The sequence below is a fragment of the Ipomoea triloba genome, chromosome 5 (assembly GCF_003576645.1).
Source record: "Ipomoea triloba cultivar NCNSP0323 chromosome 5, ASM357664v1".
In the NCBI taxonomy this organism is placed as follows: domain Eukaryota; kingdom Viridiplantae; phylum Streptophyta; class Magnoliopsida; order Solanales; family Convolvulaceae; genus Ipomoea; species Ipomoea triloba.
In genome coordinates this window covers 12,334,317-12,352,928 of record NC_044920.1, presented here as the reverse complement: position 1 = coordinate 12,352,928, position 18,612 = coordinate 12,334,317, and the positions used below count along the sequence as shown (strand labels likewise).

Below are 18,612 nucleotides of genomic sequence, written 5' to 3'. Positions count from 1 at the left end.
GAAAATATTGAAATGCCAACTCCTAATAGATTGGGTATGCAATTTAATATTTTGTCATGGTGGAGGAAAGAAAGTATGAAATTCCCGATCTTGTCAGAAATGGCACGTGATATCCTTGCAATTCCAGTTTCTAGTGTTGCATCTGAGTCTGCTTTTAGCACTTCAGGCCGTATTTTAGACCAATACCGGAGTTCTTTGACACCGTATATGGTAGAGGCATTGATTTTGACACAAGATTGGTTACGGTCTTCACTCCAATCTGATGCAACTGTAAGCCTCGTTCAAATATTAGAAGAAACTGAGTTTATGGATTTGCTTGCTGAAGGTAAGTGACAATTCTAATTTCTATATTTTATTATGAATTTATGTATAGTATATACTAATACTAATGTACTATATTACTTTATGCTTTAATCTTTTATTATTTATCTTGTTTTTTTTTCCTTTTGTTTTGTTGTACAGAGATCCGCAAATCAGCAGGGCAACATCATGATATTGATATGTGATGATGGATGAACAACTGAACAAGATATAACTTTGAACTTTATGTTTGAACTTTATTTTGGTGTTAAACTTTGGAAAACTTATTTGAACTTTGAATTGTTATTTTGGTGTTAAACTTTGGATATGTTGATTGTATTTGAAACTTTGAATTGTTATGTTTGTATTATCGTATTAGACTTTTGATTTGGGATATGTTATGTTTCAAGTTTGTAATATTTGAAGTTTGGGATATTAGTAGTATGTTTGAACTTTTATTTGCTATTTCGTTATCTAATGTTTAGATTTTGGATATTGATTATGTGAATATGTATTATTTGGTAGTATGTTCAAAAACATAGGAAATGTTCACATTCAAGGGTCTAAAACCGAACCAAAATAAAACCGAATCGAAACCGAACCGTTTTAAACCGAANCGAAACCGAACCGAATGCTAGAAACCGAAACCGAAACCGAAAAAACCGAACCGAAAACCGAAATGCCCACCCCTAGTACAAATGTTACTCCCCATCCACAAAAAGAGTTTATCATACTGTTGATGTCACCTTTTTTGAGCACCAATCATTCTTTCCCAAATCTGGTATTCAGGGGGAGAATTCGAGGGAATACCAACTCTGGGAAACACTTCAGGACAACCAGGCTACCTCTTTTTTCCCTAATGTCCCATCATACCAGCATCAAACCACTCTAACACAACCAAATTTATCACCTCCATCATCTGGTTTTCCTTTACCTTTTCAATCAGATGTGACTCCAGAAAACATGGTCTGTCAACCACCATCTTCTCTCCCTACCGTCAACCCACCTTCACCTNATTCACCTCCTCAAGCACCACTTGAAGAAAGAAACAAAGAACTTCGTGTTTATAGAAGGAGAAAATTTAAAAATATAGAGGCCAACATATAAAGCAAGGACTGTTCAAGCACACATCCGAGCTCACTTGACCTTGAAAATCATGAAGGTAAGGACCCCATGACCAATGAGTTTGTACCTACTACCATTGATAATCTTGATTTGCCTATTGCTCATCGAAAAGGTACTAGAACATGCACTAGTCATCCTATAGAAAGGTATGTTGCCTATGGGAAATTAACTCCTATGTATCGAGCTTTTGTCTCCTTTCTTGATCTTGTCCAGATCCCCACAAACATCTATGAGGCACTAAGAGATCCCAAATGGAAGGTTGCTATCGATGAGGAAATCAATGCTCTTGAGAAAAATGGCACATGGGTTCTTGTTGACTTACCTCAAGGAAAACATGCAGTTGGATGTAAGTGGATTTTCACTATCAAGTACAATCCAAATTGGAGCATCAATAGATTCAAGGCTCGGTTGGTTGCTAAGGGGTTCACTCAATCATATGGTGTTGACTATCAGGAGACCTTTGCGCCTGTTGCCAAACTCAATACAGTAAGAGTTTTGTTATCACTTGCAGTAAATTGTGATTGGCCTTTATATCAATTGGATGTAAAAAATGCATTCTTAAATGGAGAATTGGAAGAAGAAGTCTATATGGAAATTCCACCAGGTTTTGAGAAGAGCTCTAGCGGACGATTGGTATGCAAACTAAAAAAGGCTCTCTATGGCTTGAAACAATCACCTCGGGCATAGTTTGATAGGTTTGCAAAGTCAATTGTAAAAATTGGATACACCCAGTGCCAAGCTGATCATACCTTGTTTGTGAAATTCTCTTCAACAGGAAAATTAGCGATTCTTATTGTCTATGTGGATGACATAATCCTAACTGGAGATGATTCAAGTGAGATTTCAAATCTCAAGAAATTTCTTGCATCAGAATTTGAGATCAAAGATTTAGGATCTCTCAAATACTTTCTTGGAATGGAGGTAGCTCGATCTAAAGAAGGGATTGTTGTATCTCAAAGGAAGTATATCTTAGATCTTCTAAATGAGACTGGAATGCTTGGGAGTAAGCCAGCAGATACTCCAATGGATCCTAACTTAAAGACAAACCGGAGTGGAGAACCAACTCCAGTGGAGAGGGGGAGTTATCAAAGATTAGTGGGAAAACTAATTTATCTCTCCCATACTAGGCCAGATATTGCTTTCCCTGTTAGTATTGTAAGTCAACATATGCACAACCCCAATGAGGAGCATTTGGAAGCAGTTTATCGTATTCTGAGGTACCTCAAAATGACACCAGGTCTTGGGTTACACTTCAGAAAACATGACAATCGAGACCTAGAAGTCTACACGGATTCTAGTTGGGCTGGAGAGTTGACTGATAGACGATCAGTTAGTGGTTACTGTACCTATGTATGGGGAAATCTGGTCACTTGGCGTAGCAAAAAACAGTCAGTGGTCTCTCGGAGCAGTGCTGAATCAGAATATCGTGCACTGGCATTAGGTATATGTGAAGGGATGTGGATTAAAAGGTTGTTGAATGAGTTGAAAATTGAGGTTCCTAGATCCTTCAAAATGCACAGTGATAGTCAAGCTGCCATCAGCATTGCTAAGAACCCAGTTCATCACGATAGAACAAAGCACGTTGAAATAGACAGACATTTCATTTATGAGAAGATGAATTCAAGAACCATTGAACTCAACTACATTCCTACACAGAAACAGATTGCTGACATATTCACAAAGGCTCTACCTAGGACAAGATTTGAAGAATTCAATTCCAAGCTGGGTTTGTATAATATATACAACTCAGCTTGAGGGGGAGTGTTGAAATATTAAATAAGTCTGCCTTGGGCAGTCTGCCTTGGGCAGTCCACATCTTTGACTTCTTGGGCAGACTTCTTGAGCAGTGCAGTGTACTGGTTACCTAGAGCAGTGTAGTTTTAGTATGTCTCTTGTGTGTATATATATTAGTGTGTATATCTGAAATAAGGGAGAGAAGAAATATCTTGTATAGATCAGAAACGTTTCATTCATGTTCTGAACATCTGTTTTCTGCATTTTTCTGATCTGAAACATCAATTTTTCTGCACCATGCATATACTTGGTAGTCAAAGTTTTGGCCCAGAGAGCATTTGGAGTAGTAATCAATCTCCATCCCATTTTTGCAAGAAAAGCAATATTCATCTCCTTTAGGCGTCTAATGCCCAATCCCCCATTATTCTTGGGCATCATGACGGTATCCCAGTTAACTAGGTGTACACCTCTATTCCAGATAAACCCACGGATCTTTTTTTCCAGCGCATCACACACCCCTTTTGGAACGAGCATTGTTTGCATTACATAAAAGGGGCAAGTATTCAGCACACTATGGGCTAGAATTCTTCTACCAGCAAGGGTCAAGTGCTTACCTCTCCATCCCTCAAGTCTACTATCAATCTTCTCCATTAGTGGACCAAAAAGATTCTGAGTCACCCTTCCATGGATTGAAGGGACACCCAAGTAGTGACCTAAATCATTAACTCTCCCAATTCCCGCCTTGATGGTAATTCGTTCAACGATTTCTGGATCAACATTCTTAGAAAAGAAGATCTGAGACTTCTGTAAGCTCACCTTCTGGCCAGATATGGCTTCAAACTTAGCCAAGCAAGATTTAGTGACTTCAAACTGTTCTTCTGAGGCCTCTGCAACCAAAACCATATCATCAGCAAATAAAAGATGTGAGAGTTCAGGACCATGCCTTGATAGTTTGACACCACGCCATCTCTTCCGGTTAATTTCCGATTTAATCATATGGCTTAGCCGTTCGATGCAAAGAACGAAGAAATAAGGGGACATTGGGTCACCTTGTCTAATTCCACGGGTTGGAGTAATCCAATCAGTCTGATTACCTTGCCAAAGAATTCCCAATTTCGGTGTTTCCACACAACCCATAATTATATTAACCTATTGATGAGGTAACCCCATCACTTTAAGTGTGTCACGCAGGAACTCCCAAGACAATCTATCGTAGGCTTTTTCTAAGTCCACTTTGAGTACCATGTACCCTGTAGCTCCTTTTTTATTTCTCATAGAGTGAAGGATCTCTTGATAGATCACAATATTATCAACAATCTGTCTTCCGGGTACAAAACTGCTTTGCTCCTCCCTAATAATGTTTCCAATGAACTCCTTGAGCCTATTTGTAATAACTTTTGTGACAATCTTGTAACTTACGTTACAAAGACTAATTGGACGGAAATGGTTAACCTTCTCTGGGTGTTTGACCTTGGGTATTAGGGCTAGTAATGTATCATTCCAACCTTCCCACATTTTAGTATTATTGAAGTAGTCATCCACCATCTTTGTAATGTCATTCCCCAAAACATTCCATGCATTCTGATAAAACCCTGCATGAAATCCATCCAGCCCTGGAACTTTATAAGGAGGCATCTCGAAAAGAGCAGCTTTAACCTCCTCGTGCGTAACTTTTCTGCATAACGATTCCAATTCAGAATCAGAAATAGGAGGGAAATAATTTGGACAAATTTTGGGATCTTCTCTAGTTGTTTCCTTTGTAAAAATACTTTTAAAGTGATTAAACACCATATTGTCCATCGTCTCTTCATCAGAAATCCTATTTCCTTCATCCGTATAGAGCCCACTAATCCTTGTCTTAAGTTTTCGAATTTTTGTGCCAGCATGATAATCTTGGGTTTGATGGAGTGATAGGCATTCTAGCTATTAGTACATTGGTGTCAGCATTTGTCCTTGCCAATATGCGTGCTTCTATAACATGGTCAACTAATTTCGTTACAACCAATCGAGTACCATTGCAAATACCAAGAGTGTGGTGAATATTTCTTATTAACATCACAAGTGACCCAACCTTTAAGGTTAATGCATTATTTCAAAGTATATAATATTTAACATATGATGCAAAGATGTCATTCGATATAATTTCAGTCTTTACTAAAAATTCTTCAGTTGATTAATAATTGTACACAAAATTAACATTATTATAGATATTAAAAAACAATTAAAAAAGTAACATTTAATTTGAAAGTTAAATAAGATATCTTAACCAACATTCTAGAATAAAATTTAGTTTGCCAAATATTCATTAACATTAATAATGATTCAATATTGATAAAATATTTGTTAATAAGTTCTCAAATGGATTAATGGACAGTATCCTTTTCAGGGACTCATTAGTGGAGTCATTGACGCAGTGAAGAAATGGATGGGTCGCTTTCGGAAAATTGAGTTCAGAGCCATCTGGCGGGAGTATAACAATGTTGCGGACAAGCTTGCAACCATTGGTGCCTTCCAAGTGACCAATTGGAGGAGTTATGACGTTCCCCCTCCGGGGCTGGCGGAGGCTCTGGCTGAGGACACGATGGGCATTCCCGTGCCACGTCGAGTGATCTCTAGTGTGTTGGATGTGTAGCTTGGGGTCTCCCCCCTCCCCGTAGATAAAAAAAATTATTAATAAGACTATTACAATTTAGTTTTTGATATTAATATTTATTAATAAGACCATTACAATTTATTTTGGATTACAAAAACTATTCCAACACGGGTGACAGGTTTACTATTTTAAATTAACACTCAAAGAATTTTTATTTTTTTTAAAGAAACCAATATAATACCACAATTAGTTCATTATAGTTATTTTAGAACTTAATTTTTTAGTTTTTATTTTTCCATTGCAAATAAACTTTAGTCATTACAAATTTTTTATAACTTAATTAGAATTAGCGTGAAAAATTAAACATAATTTGTTGTTTTTTTTTTTTAAAAAAAAAACAAAGTTTTAACTTCTCATTTTCTAAAAAAAAAAAGTTTTAATTTCTTTTATATGACAACATGTATAATATATAATTTTCTAATTTTATAACAATTTAGGACTATATATATATATATATATGTATGTATGTATGTATGTATGTATGTATGTATGTATATATATAAAGCTTACCATATAAAGTCATTACATGTATACATAAATCAGTAATGACTTTATTTGGTAAGATTTATATATATGCATGTACCGAATTTAAGGTATTAACTTAAATATGATTTAATTTTGTTAAGTATTGTAATATTATGTTGACTGATTCCAAATTTTAAACTAAATTTCTTTTTGTCTACAATGAGCATATATATATATATATATATATATATATATATATATATATATATATATATATATATATATATATATATGCATGTGTTCACATAAGGACTACATACTATAGAGGACTATTAAGACCCATTATAACCATCCATAAAAATTTAATCAAGGGTTGAGATTAAATGTAATTAACCTAAACAATCACGTTAGATTTTTTTATGAAGGGCAAATAAGTCTAGTATAAAATTCCATTGCACGGAAACGAAATTATGAAGAAACAGGACCACCGTTAATCGCTTTTAATTAATATGGTAATAAATCAAGTATATGGTATGAACATACAAGAAGGGTGAAGTATTTTCGAAGACCAGACGTGGGAATATCCAAGCAGTAAAATCATGGAGCTCCTTGATTTGAATGAAGAACACGGTGCAATGGATGAAGATGCCAGCATGATGTTTGAAGAACACATAGTTCCGGCAACAACCGACGGTAAGTAACGAAACTTGAAACATTAATAATTTTTGTTTAAATGAGAAAGTTGTTGAATAACGTATGAGCAAAATAACGGTCAATGTGTGATTATGTACTGAATATTGTGTGCCCAGAATGTATGTGTTATGTGTCACGGGTGGGGTATGTACGAAGGCCGAAAACTGCTCCATAAGGTTGTGTTTATATGTATTAATAGTCGACAAGAATTTAATAGCGGAGCGTATATGGTCGTTTTATGATTATTGTAGTTATCGAGTATGATGGAATTGGGTGTGTGCATTATGGGATGTGATTTGTGTGCCGTGTTTAGATGTGTCGTGTGTCACAAATTGGTTTTTTAGCAGCATTAAACTTTTCAAGAAAGAATTGGTATGTTGTAATATGAGTGGAGAAACATAATGATATCATAGCGTAATTATGTTTATGAATATTGGAGTAAAGGAGCGTTATGGGCTTGGGTGTGTTCATATGGGGTTAATTTTGTGTGCCGTAATGCATGGGTTGTGTGCCACCCGTGAAATGGTGTTGGACACAAAGTGGAAAACCGTGCAATGCATTCGTTTGATGAATTTAAATCAGTTGTTATGTTGGAATCATGTAGATTGTTGAATTAGATTGGACGGAGGAGTTGGGTATTAAAAGGAATGTTTGGTGAGTAGTATTAAGTATAGATTTGTTGGTCTTTGATTTGGATTAGTTATATGCACCTATGTTACGTGTAGTGTTTAGAGATTAGGTTTGGTGAATTAGTATAAAGTGTAGATTTAGGAGACTTTTATTTGATTTAATTATTATGTGCAGTTATGATACATATGTAACGTTTGTGCAATGAACCATATAATGGGCTGTACGTAGTTTTAAACTCTAAGACTGAAAATTTGAATTGTACATCCTAATGTAGAAGAAGGGAATATTGAGTCATCCAGAGAAGATACTTGGCAAGGAGATAATGAATATTTTATCCCGGAATGTGAGCAAACCAAAAAACCGTATATCAATCAACATTTTGCATCAATAGAAGAAGGTGTAGCGTTTTACAAGCAGTATGCAGGCAAAGTGGGGTTTGATGTAAGATGCAGCACAATGAGGAAGACTAAAGAATAACGAAATAACCCATGCAATTGCAAAATTAACCCACATAATAAAACCAACTAAAACATGTTAGTCCTTATATGCACTGGCACACAATAAGTACACAGTGGCATCTATTTCCATACAATTTGGAACAAAAAATGTGTAGGTGTGTTACTGGGATTGTTTAAATTTTTGTTTAAATATTCCCTTACATACTAATTATACATAGTAACCTACATACTGCCAACCATAATAAAAGAAACGTTTGGAAGATACATATATATATTGAATGTTCCCTTACAAACTAATTATACATACTACCTGACATTTTGGCTAACCCAAATGAGGCACAAAATATACAAAACAATGGCACACAATTAAAAATCTCAATTCCATTAAAACCACACGGCATTACCATGAGTTTTTGTAAATGCAAAAGAAAAAAAACCACGGCATTAACATTCACAGTACGTCATTAACAATTTAAAAATAAAATTAAAAAAAAAGCACAAGTCAGAATATATTAGTAAAAAAAAAAAAACAAAACTCACCGTCAACTCAAAAAAAAAGGCGAGCAACCCACCGGAGAAATAATTACAGTGGCACACAAATAATTACACATAGGCATCTAAATACATACCACTTGGCACCGAAGTAAATGAACAAAGAAAAAATGTATTAAGCTGAGATTTAAAAAAAAAAAAAAAACACATATTGTGCAAAGAATAAAACCCAATGAAAAAAATCACATTTGAAATCACATTTCCATTAAAATCACATCTCCAATTACAACCACACATTACTAACAGGAGTTTGAGTTTTTGTAAATGAAACAAAAAAAAAACAAATAACAATAAAAATCACATAATGTGCAACCAATGGTCCTTATTGGAATCCGAAAGATCTACTGTACCCAAAATAAAACAATGCAAAAGACAAAACTACCCTCCCCCTGATATTCTGAGTGAAAGATACCCTAATTTAACCAAATAATTACTTTAAAAAACACTTAAATCTACCCATTAATTTTATAAGATCAACGGCTAATGTGAGTCCTATGAATCCTATATAATCTAATGGTCCTAACCTGAATACAATTCTCTATATATATATATATATATATATATATATATATATATATATATATATATATATATATATATAGCTCCTAAATATAATATCCTTATCTTTCCAATATCATTCTTGTCATTTTCAATAGCATTCTACCATTATCTTTTATCACTTATCTATCATTTAATTATTGGGTTTGTTAATTCAGGCCACCCGAGTTAATTTAATCCATCAAAGACACTAGCCAACAAAGCTAGCTTGGTTTCCATAGCCAACATAAAAGTTGAGCTACTGCTCACAAGTCATAACATGACCTCGCACTTATTGGAGGACTCCTGCATTATTTTATCCGCAACGCTAGCCACCACCGAAAGGTTTGTACCGGATAAACCTCACCTAAGGTCCACAAGGAAACAACCTAGGTTGATCTTGACCGGTCAACTCAAACTAACTAAGAATGCCAATGAACTACTCTCTTTAGAATTACCAAACCAACAAACTGAAAAACTTCATTGGGATTATACTTGAGTTCTCACTCTTGATAATATAATGGATTATTACACTAGTACAAATTAAATAATTAGTTTCAGCAATCTGTTCTCTTTTCTCGTAGAACGGTCGCGATAATTTAATATTTTAAAAAAAATATTCCACTATTAAACAAAAAGACCCAAACTAGATCAGATCTAGCTACCTTCTCACCTCTCACACTCCCTTCTCTCTCACTCTCACTAGACGACGATCGCGACGCCTCCACCACCTCTTACTCTCGCTCTCTCAAATCTAACGGCTCCACTGCGATGCAACCACTGCCCTCCACCGCCACAATCGCCGACTCTCATTCTCACTCTCTCAAATCTGCTTCTTCGTTTCTGCTGAGACCGGCCTATAAAATTTTCTGTTAATGTCACGATCAAGTGGTGCAAATCAATAGGCCATTATGTTGTAGTTTTAAAACAGAAGTAACGGTTACGTTACTTAGCTTATAATGATGGCACATAAGCTATAAGCTGGTCTTCCCATTGCTCCTAGGTTGGTCTCACAACTACACCATCCACCTTTTAACCTATTGAAGTTCTTGAGACAATGTTGTAATGAAGGTATCAACAACAATCGTTATCCAACGTAGATTACAACTATGACTGGAGATGGTCAATCCTATTGACTTCCGCTATAAGGTTAGATGATTACAATATATTATGAATGTATGTTTATTCTAACATTTGGTATTAGAGCTTGTTTAATCTCTACCTAGTTGATTAAGTTGCATATGATATATATATTCAGATTTCATGTTTTAATTTTTTCAAAAACAACTTTAGAAAATATTTTAATTGTTTTTGGAAAAATGAAGAAATTATTATAAAAAAAAAAATCCTACTGCCTTATTACTTGTTTGCTGGAGCTCCTGGAGGTTGACGTCGACTCGCCGGCGGATCGTGACTTGGAGTCACGGACGGTGAAGGCACTGGCGTTGCAACTGGAAGGGGCGGCGGCGGCGCGACAGAGCTGATTCGCCGGCGGTGATGGCGGCTGCAACGGCGGACGACGCTTCGGTCACCGGAGATGCGGCGGTCGTCTCGATCGGCTGCAGCGGCTAGGACGGAGGACGCTGATCCGGTCGGTGTCGTCTCCCTCTGCGAACTCGGCTCGACGGTGACGGGAGGCGGCAGTGCGGACGATGGGTCGGCCGGTTATGGAGTTGGGCACTTGATAGATCTAGCGGCGATGGCGCCTAGCAGATCCGTCGGTGATGGCGGCGGTCCTCTTTCCCCCGTCCAGTGATCGACACAAGCTATGATGGAGGAGACCTCTGATTTCCAATCATCCATCTGTTCACTTCCGGCGTCTCTATTTCTCTCTCTCCTTGCTGACTGCGTACATTTATCTTTTGGCTGCTAGGTTTTATTTGTTTAAGTTGAATATATGCTGGATTATATTTGTTGGGCTAGATGAAGAAGGTTTATTGATGATGAATTATAAGGACAATATAATGGGCCAACTAATTGTTGTTTAATGAATTGGGTTAGGCCCATCTCAGCCAGCCCAGTTAACCATTAACAATAAATGTGCATATTTAGTTCTCAAAAAGCAAATAAAATAACATCAATAAATTCTTAGTCTAGAACCGATTTTTAATTATGCCTTTATATCAGTTAATTAAAGTTGAAAACATTGGTTATTGTATTTCTCAACATTAAAGTTTTTCGGATTTTAATTTTATTGAGTTTTAAAAATTTCCCGAAAAATGTTTTAAAAGGCTTGCGGTTTTGGCAATTTGTTTTTCCATTTTAAATCTCGTAATTGTTATAATATTATGTGATTATTATGACTATTCATTGAAATTTTGTCATAATTTGATAATATTTCTTTTAATTATGCAGTGTGATTTTGTATCACAATTTTGAAAAATGCATATGTTTTTGACATTTGGATATTGTACTGTTTTCCATTTTAGTCTTGTCATATGCTTTTGATTATGCTGTTAAGAATAATATTTTAAAATTGATATTGAATTTTCTTATCCAAAACATTTATGATAATAATGATGATATTATGTAACATTTAATAATAATAATAATAATAATAATTATTATTATTACTAAATGTTATTCGGTTACGATTAAGGTAATTGATTATTTCGTTATTACTACTATGTAATAATTATTAGAATTATTATAGTAATGACGATTATCGATTTTTGAACTGATGAATCAATGATTTGTGCCGTTACTATCATCATTAGTTTTGGATTTTGATAGTATGATTTGAAATCATAATTTTGAAACAATCTCATTTTTTTTTATCCAAAACATATGTGTTAATAATGATAACATTTTGTAACGTTTTTATAGTTATTGCTATTAAATATCAAGGGTTACGATTGAGGAAATTGATTGTTCAAGTTATTGCTGTTACATAAGCATTATTACAGTAATAACGGTTCGAATGCACAAACACATCCTCTTAAACATTCGAATGCACAAAACGGGAACCAAAATAAAAATAACATCAATAAATTCTTAGTAGGGAACCAAAAACATGTGTTACTAACATGAATACACAGAACGGTTGCCTAGAATACACAGAATGGTTGCCTAGAATACACAGAATGATTGCTTGGAATACACAGAATATTAACATAAATACAGAGATCGGCCAAAACGGGAAACGTGATTTCAAAAAAAAATTAACGTTTAGTTTACAATGCTCAAAACGACGTCGTTTACGTACGTGGTGCACATTACTATATGCACGGTATAATTTGCCTCTTCGTACGGATATTTTACTTTTTTTTTTTAAAATGTGACCCGACCCGCAAATCATTTGGACTAAAATCTTCTCCATGCAGGAGATCGAGGCTTTCAATACACCCATACAATGGAAGCCATACTCAGACGCAAGACGCTTGATGTTAACTTTAGTCTGCTAGGAAGAAACCTATGTTCCCTAGCAAATGCTGTGCTTGAAGCACCTTCAAGACCTCAAGAAGAAGATGATCCTATTGTGGTGAGCAAGAAAGAATCCATGTTGCCGACTTTACACCGCATCGTTCAACAATGTGCCAGAGAAAGGGCGGCCATGGAAGGGAAATCTTGCCATGCCATGACCATCAAGCTCGGGTTCGGAACAGACACTTTGACTTCCAACATGCTCATCAATTTGTACAGCAAGTGCAACCTCAACGAGTGCTCCCGCAAGGTGTTCGATGAAATGCCTGATAGATGCCTCATTTCTTGGAACACCCTGATTGCCTCATATACCCGGAATCAGAACGGGGAAGGTGCTCTTAAGCTTTTTGTGGAGATGCAAAGGGAGAGGACACAATTTAGTGAATTTACGGTGTCTGGTGTTCTTTGCGCGTGTGCCACTAAACTTGCTGTGTTTGAATGTAAGCAGTTGCATGCTTTTGTGGTCAAGGTGTCCATGGAGTTGAATGTGTATGTGGCTACTGCATTGATGGATGTCTATGGCAAGAGCGGTTTGATTGAAGATGCTTCTCGGATTTTCAATTGCATGCCTGAAAGAAATGAGGTTACTTGGACTACAATGGTGACGGGTTTGGTACAAAATGATCTCTTTGAGGAGGCTTTGTTGTTGTTTCACAGAGCTCAACAGTCTGGATTGGAGCATGACCAGTTCATTGTTTCTTCAGTTCTTTCTGCTTGCTCCACTTTGCCCGCATTTATAGAAGGGAACCAAGTGCATGGCATTGTATGGAAGATGGGGTTTGGTGCCAATGTGTTTGTGGCTTCTGCACTTATAGACTTGTATGCAAAATGTGGAAACATTCAAGATGCTTACTTTGTGTTTTCAAGCGCTGAGGTGAAGAATGTTGTGCTATGGAATGCAATGATCACAGGCCTTGCAAAACATGTAAGGCCCTTGGAGGCTATGATACTATTTGAGAAAATGCAGCAGATGGGATTGTCCCCGAATGATGCCACTTATGCTTCTGTACTATCAGCATGTGGCCACATGGGTTTGGTCGAAGAAGGGAAAAAGTATTTTAAAATGATGGCGAAAGAACATAGTTTGTTACCAAATATCCGTCATTTTTCATGCATGGTTGATGTGCTCGGTAGAGCAGGCCTGATTGATGAGGCTAAGGATTTAATAGAAACAATGCCATTTGAAGCTAATGCTTCCATTTGGGGATCAATTTTGGCATCATGCAAGGTCCATGGGAATGTTGAGGTGGCTGAAGTTGCTGCTAGACATCTGTTTGAGATTGAGCCTAATAATGCTGGAAACTATGTTTTGCTGTCAGACATTTATGCTGCCAAGAAAAGATGGGGGGATGTTGCATCGACAAGGAAGCTTCTGAAAGACAGTCAGGTAAAGAAAGTGATAGGAAAGAGTTGGATTGAAATCAAAGACAAGGTTCACTCATTCATGGTTGGGGATAGAAGCCATCCAAGGATTGAGGAAATTTACTCCAGGCTGGAGAAATTGCTGGAGGACATGGAGAAGCTAGGCTACAAAGGCGAGATAGAACATGACCTGCATGATGTGGAAGAGAGCAGAAAGAAGCAACTGCTAAGACACCATAGTGAAAAGCTCGCATTTACGTTTGGGTTAATGTCTTTGCCTAGTGGGTTACCAATAAGAATTATGAAGAACCTCAGAATATGTGGGGACTGCCATTCTTTTATGAAGTTTGCTTCTAAAATCTCTGGGAGAGTAATCATCGTTAGAGATTATAACCGGTTTCACCATTTTAAGGATGGATCATGCTCATGTGGAGAATTTTGGTGAAGTGGCTTGCTCTTCATATGCAACTGACTCAGAATCTGAAGAACAAGCTCACTGCTAATGGTGGGACAACTTACAACCAAATTTTGGGAGATTTCTACACTAAACCACCCTCAACAGTCAACACATTCAAAGTGGTATGGCAACATGTTAACTCAGATATATGTTCCATTTTTTACTGCAAGATTGAGAAATATTTTCCATAGCCAACCAAGGTGAAATCATTTCAATTTTAACTCATGTATATACCAAATTATTTCCCCTGATATACTGTGACTTCAGTTAATATATGATCTCAACTTCCCAAAATATTACTGAGTTGGCTCATGCGTGCACTAAGACTGAAAAAGTCACATCAACAGGTGATTGAGAGTCACTACTCTAAAATGACTGGATTTCCATAAACACAAGAAGGTTTCAAGCCATCCCTTGAAAAGGATTCAGATGGCCTGTCAGGGGCATCTCTCTGAAACTGCAAGAAGAGGTGCATGAGAGTCGCATGGACTTTGTCCCTGATGAGTCATGACTCACATTTATTCTCATTGACAAAGGAAACTATTGACTAAGGTTGATTCATGAGCTTCAACAGTAAGTTCATGAATGAGCTTTATCATTTATTTATTTAATTTTGAGATTGTACCCAGGTTGTGTTCAATTTTCTGAAATTGAGTCAGATTCTGAACAAGTGTCTTTTGTGAAATTATCATTTTTGATCCCTCTAATTGGAAAACTAGTTCAATTTTGACGAGAAGGAAGTCTGATGTTTAGCGAATTAAGGATTTATGATTTATGTTGGTGCTTTAAATATTAATTCGTATATTAGTATTCAACTCATACCTGTATCACTCTGATTTAATGTCATTGGCTCTTCATATTTAATGAAAAGTTAAATGGTTAATGTGATTTAGAGAGTATTACTCATGTTACATGCATTAATCATTGGTTATAGAAAGAAAATGAAAATTTTATATACAGAAAAAAATTTAAAAGTGATGGCACAACTTATGTAAAACTGTCTTGTTCATTTTGCTTTCTTTTTATTTTATTTAATTTATTTTTTATTCCCTCTCTCTCTAACATCCTACAAGATTTAGCTTAGTCCACCAGATAGAATGATATATGTAATGACAAAACTACTTTATTATAAATTATAAAATTTGATCAATAAATAGTTAGCTAAATATGTTCATCAGGTTACCAGTGTGGGAGCCATGGGGTGCCCCTCAGTTACTGCCTCCTTTTATCTATTATAGGTGGGCGTAGTGTGTTGCCTGTAGAGTGTAGCCTATTGCCATATTTACTTGACAAACTTGAAATGATGGCGTGGAATGATTACAGGAGCCATAAATGACCTGTCTTTACCTTATTAAACTTCAACACAGTTTGTGACTTTGTGAGTACAAATATATGCAGATTACAGAGTAGTTTTAGTAAACCCTGTGGCTACTGGCTAGCTTGAGTGCTAGAAAGTATTGCCGGCCTTTGCCTCTTCTTGGACTGGCTTCCGAAAGAGCTTGACCTACAAGTCTGCAACGTGGTTTTGTAGAAAGTTCAGTAGCTGTTCTAATATTCACTTCTGTAATCACTAAATTATTGAACCATGCAGACTAATTTTGCAACAACAAAGTAGATATGAACCATTTAATCTGTTCCTAATTCTTTGAGCTGTGTTTTTCTACATTTTGCTATACTGAGATTTCTGTCCTGTTCTTTGTCACTTTTTGCAATCTGCCTTTGGAGTTAGTGATATACTGATTTTTTTTTGTTCTTTTTTTTTTTTCTTCCTACTATAATAATATCTCTCTCATAACTACTGGTTATTTAGAGGGACAAAGCCATGCCTCCCAGGGACCATCTAGATTGAACTATAACTAACTGGCTGGAGCAAAGAACCGTCGGGATCCTTGTCAATCTGTTCTGCGTACGAACTTGCTGCTGAGAATTCCCCACCACCTGAAGCAGCTAAGTGGAACGCAATTTGGAAGCCAAAGATGCCCAGTCAAATTAAGACATTCCTATGGTTAGCCCGACATGAAAGATTAATGACCAACAATTTGAGGGTGAAGAGAGGCCTTGCGTCTTGCGATAAGTGTTGGCTTTGTAATGAAGTGAGTGAGGATATTGACCACACCCTGCGTAAATGCCCAGCAGCAGATGAGGTTTGGAAAAGAATGCTCCCGGAATTCCACGGGAAAGCAAGGAATTTACCATTCCAGAGATGGTTGGATTGTGGAATTGTGTACAACGGCAATGGGCATTGGGCATAAACCAGTAGATGACAACTCCCTGTTTGTGTTAACATTGTGGTGGGTTTGGAAGTGGAGAAACGAGGCAATCTTCACTAAAACTCTCTACCAGCTCCAATCTAAAGTTCTGTGGATTAATACACAATTGGAGCAAGTTAAATCTGCTTTTGCTAGATCCAGAACTTATCAAGGTGCGGAAGCTACACCCAGATGGGAGAGCATAAGCTGGACCAAACCTGAGACCGGGACAGTGAAAATAAATTTCAACGGCACAGTTGATATACTTTCTAAGAAAACGGGGTGTGGAGGAGTAATTAGAGACTCCTCGGGCAGCTGGCTCTACGGCTTCGTCAACAACATAGGGTCCTGCTTAGAGGTATACAAGCAGCAGTACATATGGACTTGAAGAAAATAACTATTGAAGGTGATTCAAAGGAAATTATAACCGCTATGAGAAGCAATCCAAACCCGACTAGTATGATTTGCAACATACTCAAAGCGTGCAGGCAGGAATTAAGATCGGTGGAGTCATGGAAACTAGAGTTAATTCCTCGTGAGCTCAATGTAATAGCTGACCAATTAGCAAGATCATCAAAGCTATATCCCAAAGGTCTCCATAGGCTTCCTCAGACCTCAATCGTCGGTAGATGTGCTGCGTTATTTAGACTACGATAAAATTGGGTGCCCTTCATGGCGCTTCATGTATAACTCTGGGTAACAATCTCAGTTCTTATGTGGGTTTCCCCCTTGATAAATAAAAAATAAGATATTGACCTTGTTTGGCAATCAACGGTTAGCGGATTGTGTTAGCGGTTAGCAAATAACGGATTGCATTAGCTGGTTTGATCGGTGGATTATATCAGAGATTTATAAAAACATGTTTGGTAAAGTTAGTTGTTAGTGGTTAACATGTAAAATAACTTAAAGGGTATACATGTATTTCATAAATAATAATAATAATAATAACAAAAAAAAAAATTTAAAAATAAGGGGTGCGACTCCCCTTCTTTTTCCCATTTTTCCCACATCGGTGGGAAGGATAGAAGCCCTCAAGGCTCCATAAGTTTTAGTTGTGCCCAGTCGAATTCAGATGGGCACGGCAATTAAGAGCCTTTAAGAGGAGCCTTAAAGGCTCTTTAGTAGTTAATTTTATATATATATAAATAAGGGCGTTTTGGGGAAAATTATATTTTCTCCAGAACGTCAATCTCAAACGCTGCTAATAGTAGTGTGTGAGATTTTAGCGGTTTGAAGCAATTTGCTGCTCCAAACCGCTGATTTACCAAACATGGGTTTTAGTGTTTTGATCATGGTCAAAACGTCAAAGTTAGCGGATCCACCAATAACCAAACATGCCAATTACCTTAAGTTTCAAAGACTACAATTTCTTTTACTTGTCTCATATGTAACAAAAGTTAAAATCAATGATTTTCAATCATTAGTCTATTAATTAAAAAGAAAATCAATTTTTAGTCATAAATATTGTTGTTTCAAGAGTTAACAATTAAAGGCTTAATGAGTTGGTCTTGTGGATTTATGTTATTTGAAGTTTGGTAATAGATAGGTGTTTGATTACTTGTCTTCCTTCACCGGCAAAAGTGAAGCAAAAAGGTGATTCCATATAACAAGAATGGTGATTGGGCCGCCGGGCTCCGGCAAAACTACTTATTGCAATGGCATATATGTACTCAGTTCCTGCAACTCATCGGCCGGTGATTACCCTAAACTTTCCTAAATGTTATTTTCCCACACAACTCTGGTGTGCATGGAGTATTTGTTAAGATGGTTAGAGTTTTGAACTTCAAATTGTGTGAAGATTTACAATTTTTTTTTTTTTAAACAATGAAGATTTACATTAGAAAAAGTAGGAGTTCATTTCTATGGTTGGGGTCTTTATTCCCTAAAAAAATTTTAATAATTGTATTGTAGAGAAGTTGCTGTAATTAACTTGGATCCTGCAAATGATGCTTTGCCGTATCCTTTTTGATTAAG

The 18,612-nt window shown here is 36.4% G+C and overlaps 1 protein-coding gene and 1 long non-coding RNA gene across 5 annotated transcripts; one reads left to right on the top strand and one right to left on the bottom strand.

Annotated features, from left to right (window-relative positions):
- Nucleotides 1-9,461: 9,461 nt before the first annotated feature.
- On the bottom strand, nucleotides 9,462-11,022 carry LOC116019169. Its single transcript, XR_004098671.1, has 2 exons — nucleotides 10,511-11,022; nucleotides 9,462-10,195 (listed from the first exon to the last, which is right to left on the bottom strand). It is a non-coding gene; the product is annotated as an uncharacterized LOC116019169 (long non-coding RNA).
- LOC116019166 (pentatricopeptide repeat-containing protein At5g04780, mitochondrial) lies at nucleotides 10,186-17,406 on the top strand. 4 transcript variants are annotated; one of them, XR_004098669.1, is made up of 4 exons: nucleotides 10,186-10,296; nucleotides 12,471-14,511; nucleotides 14,737-14,962; nucleotides 16,200-17,406. XR_004098669.1 is itself a non-coding variant. In XM_031259292.1 (2 exons), the coding sequence occupies exon 2, from the start codon at nucleotides 12,500-12,502 to the stop codon at nucleotides 14,375-14,377; it is 1,878 nt and encodes a 625-aa protein (XP_031115152.1). In that variant the 5' UTR covers nucleotides 10,186-10,296; nucleotides 12,471-12,499; the 3' UTR covers nucleotides 14,378-17,406. The 4 variants fall into 4 exon arrangements, 1 of the variants encoding a protein (XP_031115152.1); XR_004098670.1 differs by lacking the exon at nucleotides 14,737-14,962; XR_004098668.1 differs by having other exon boundaries at nucleotides 12,471-14,962.
- The last annotated feature ends 1,206 nt before the right edge of the window (nucleotides 17,407-18,612 follow it).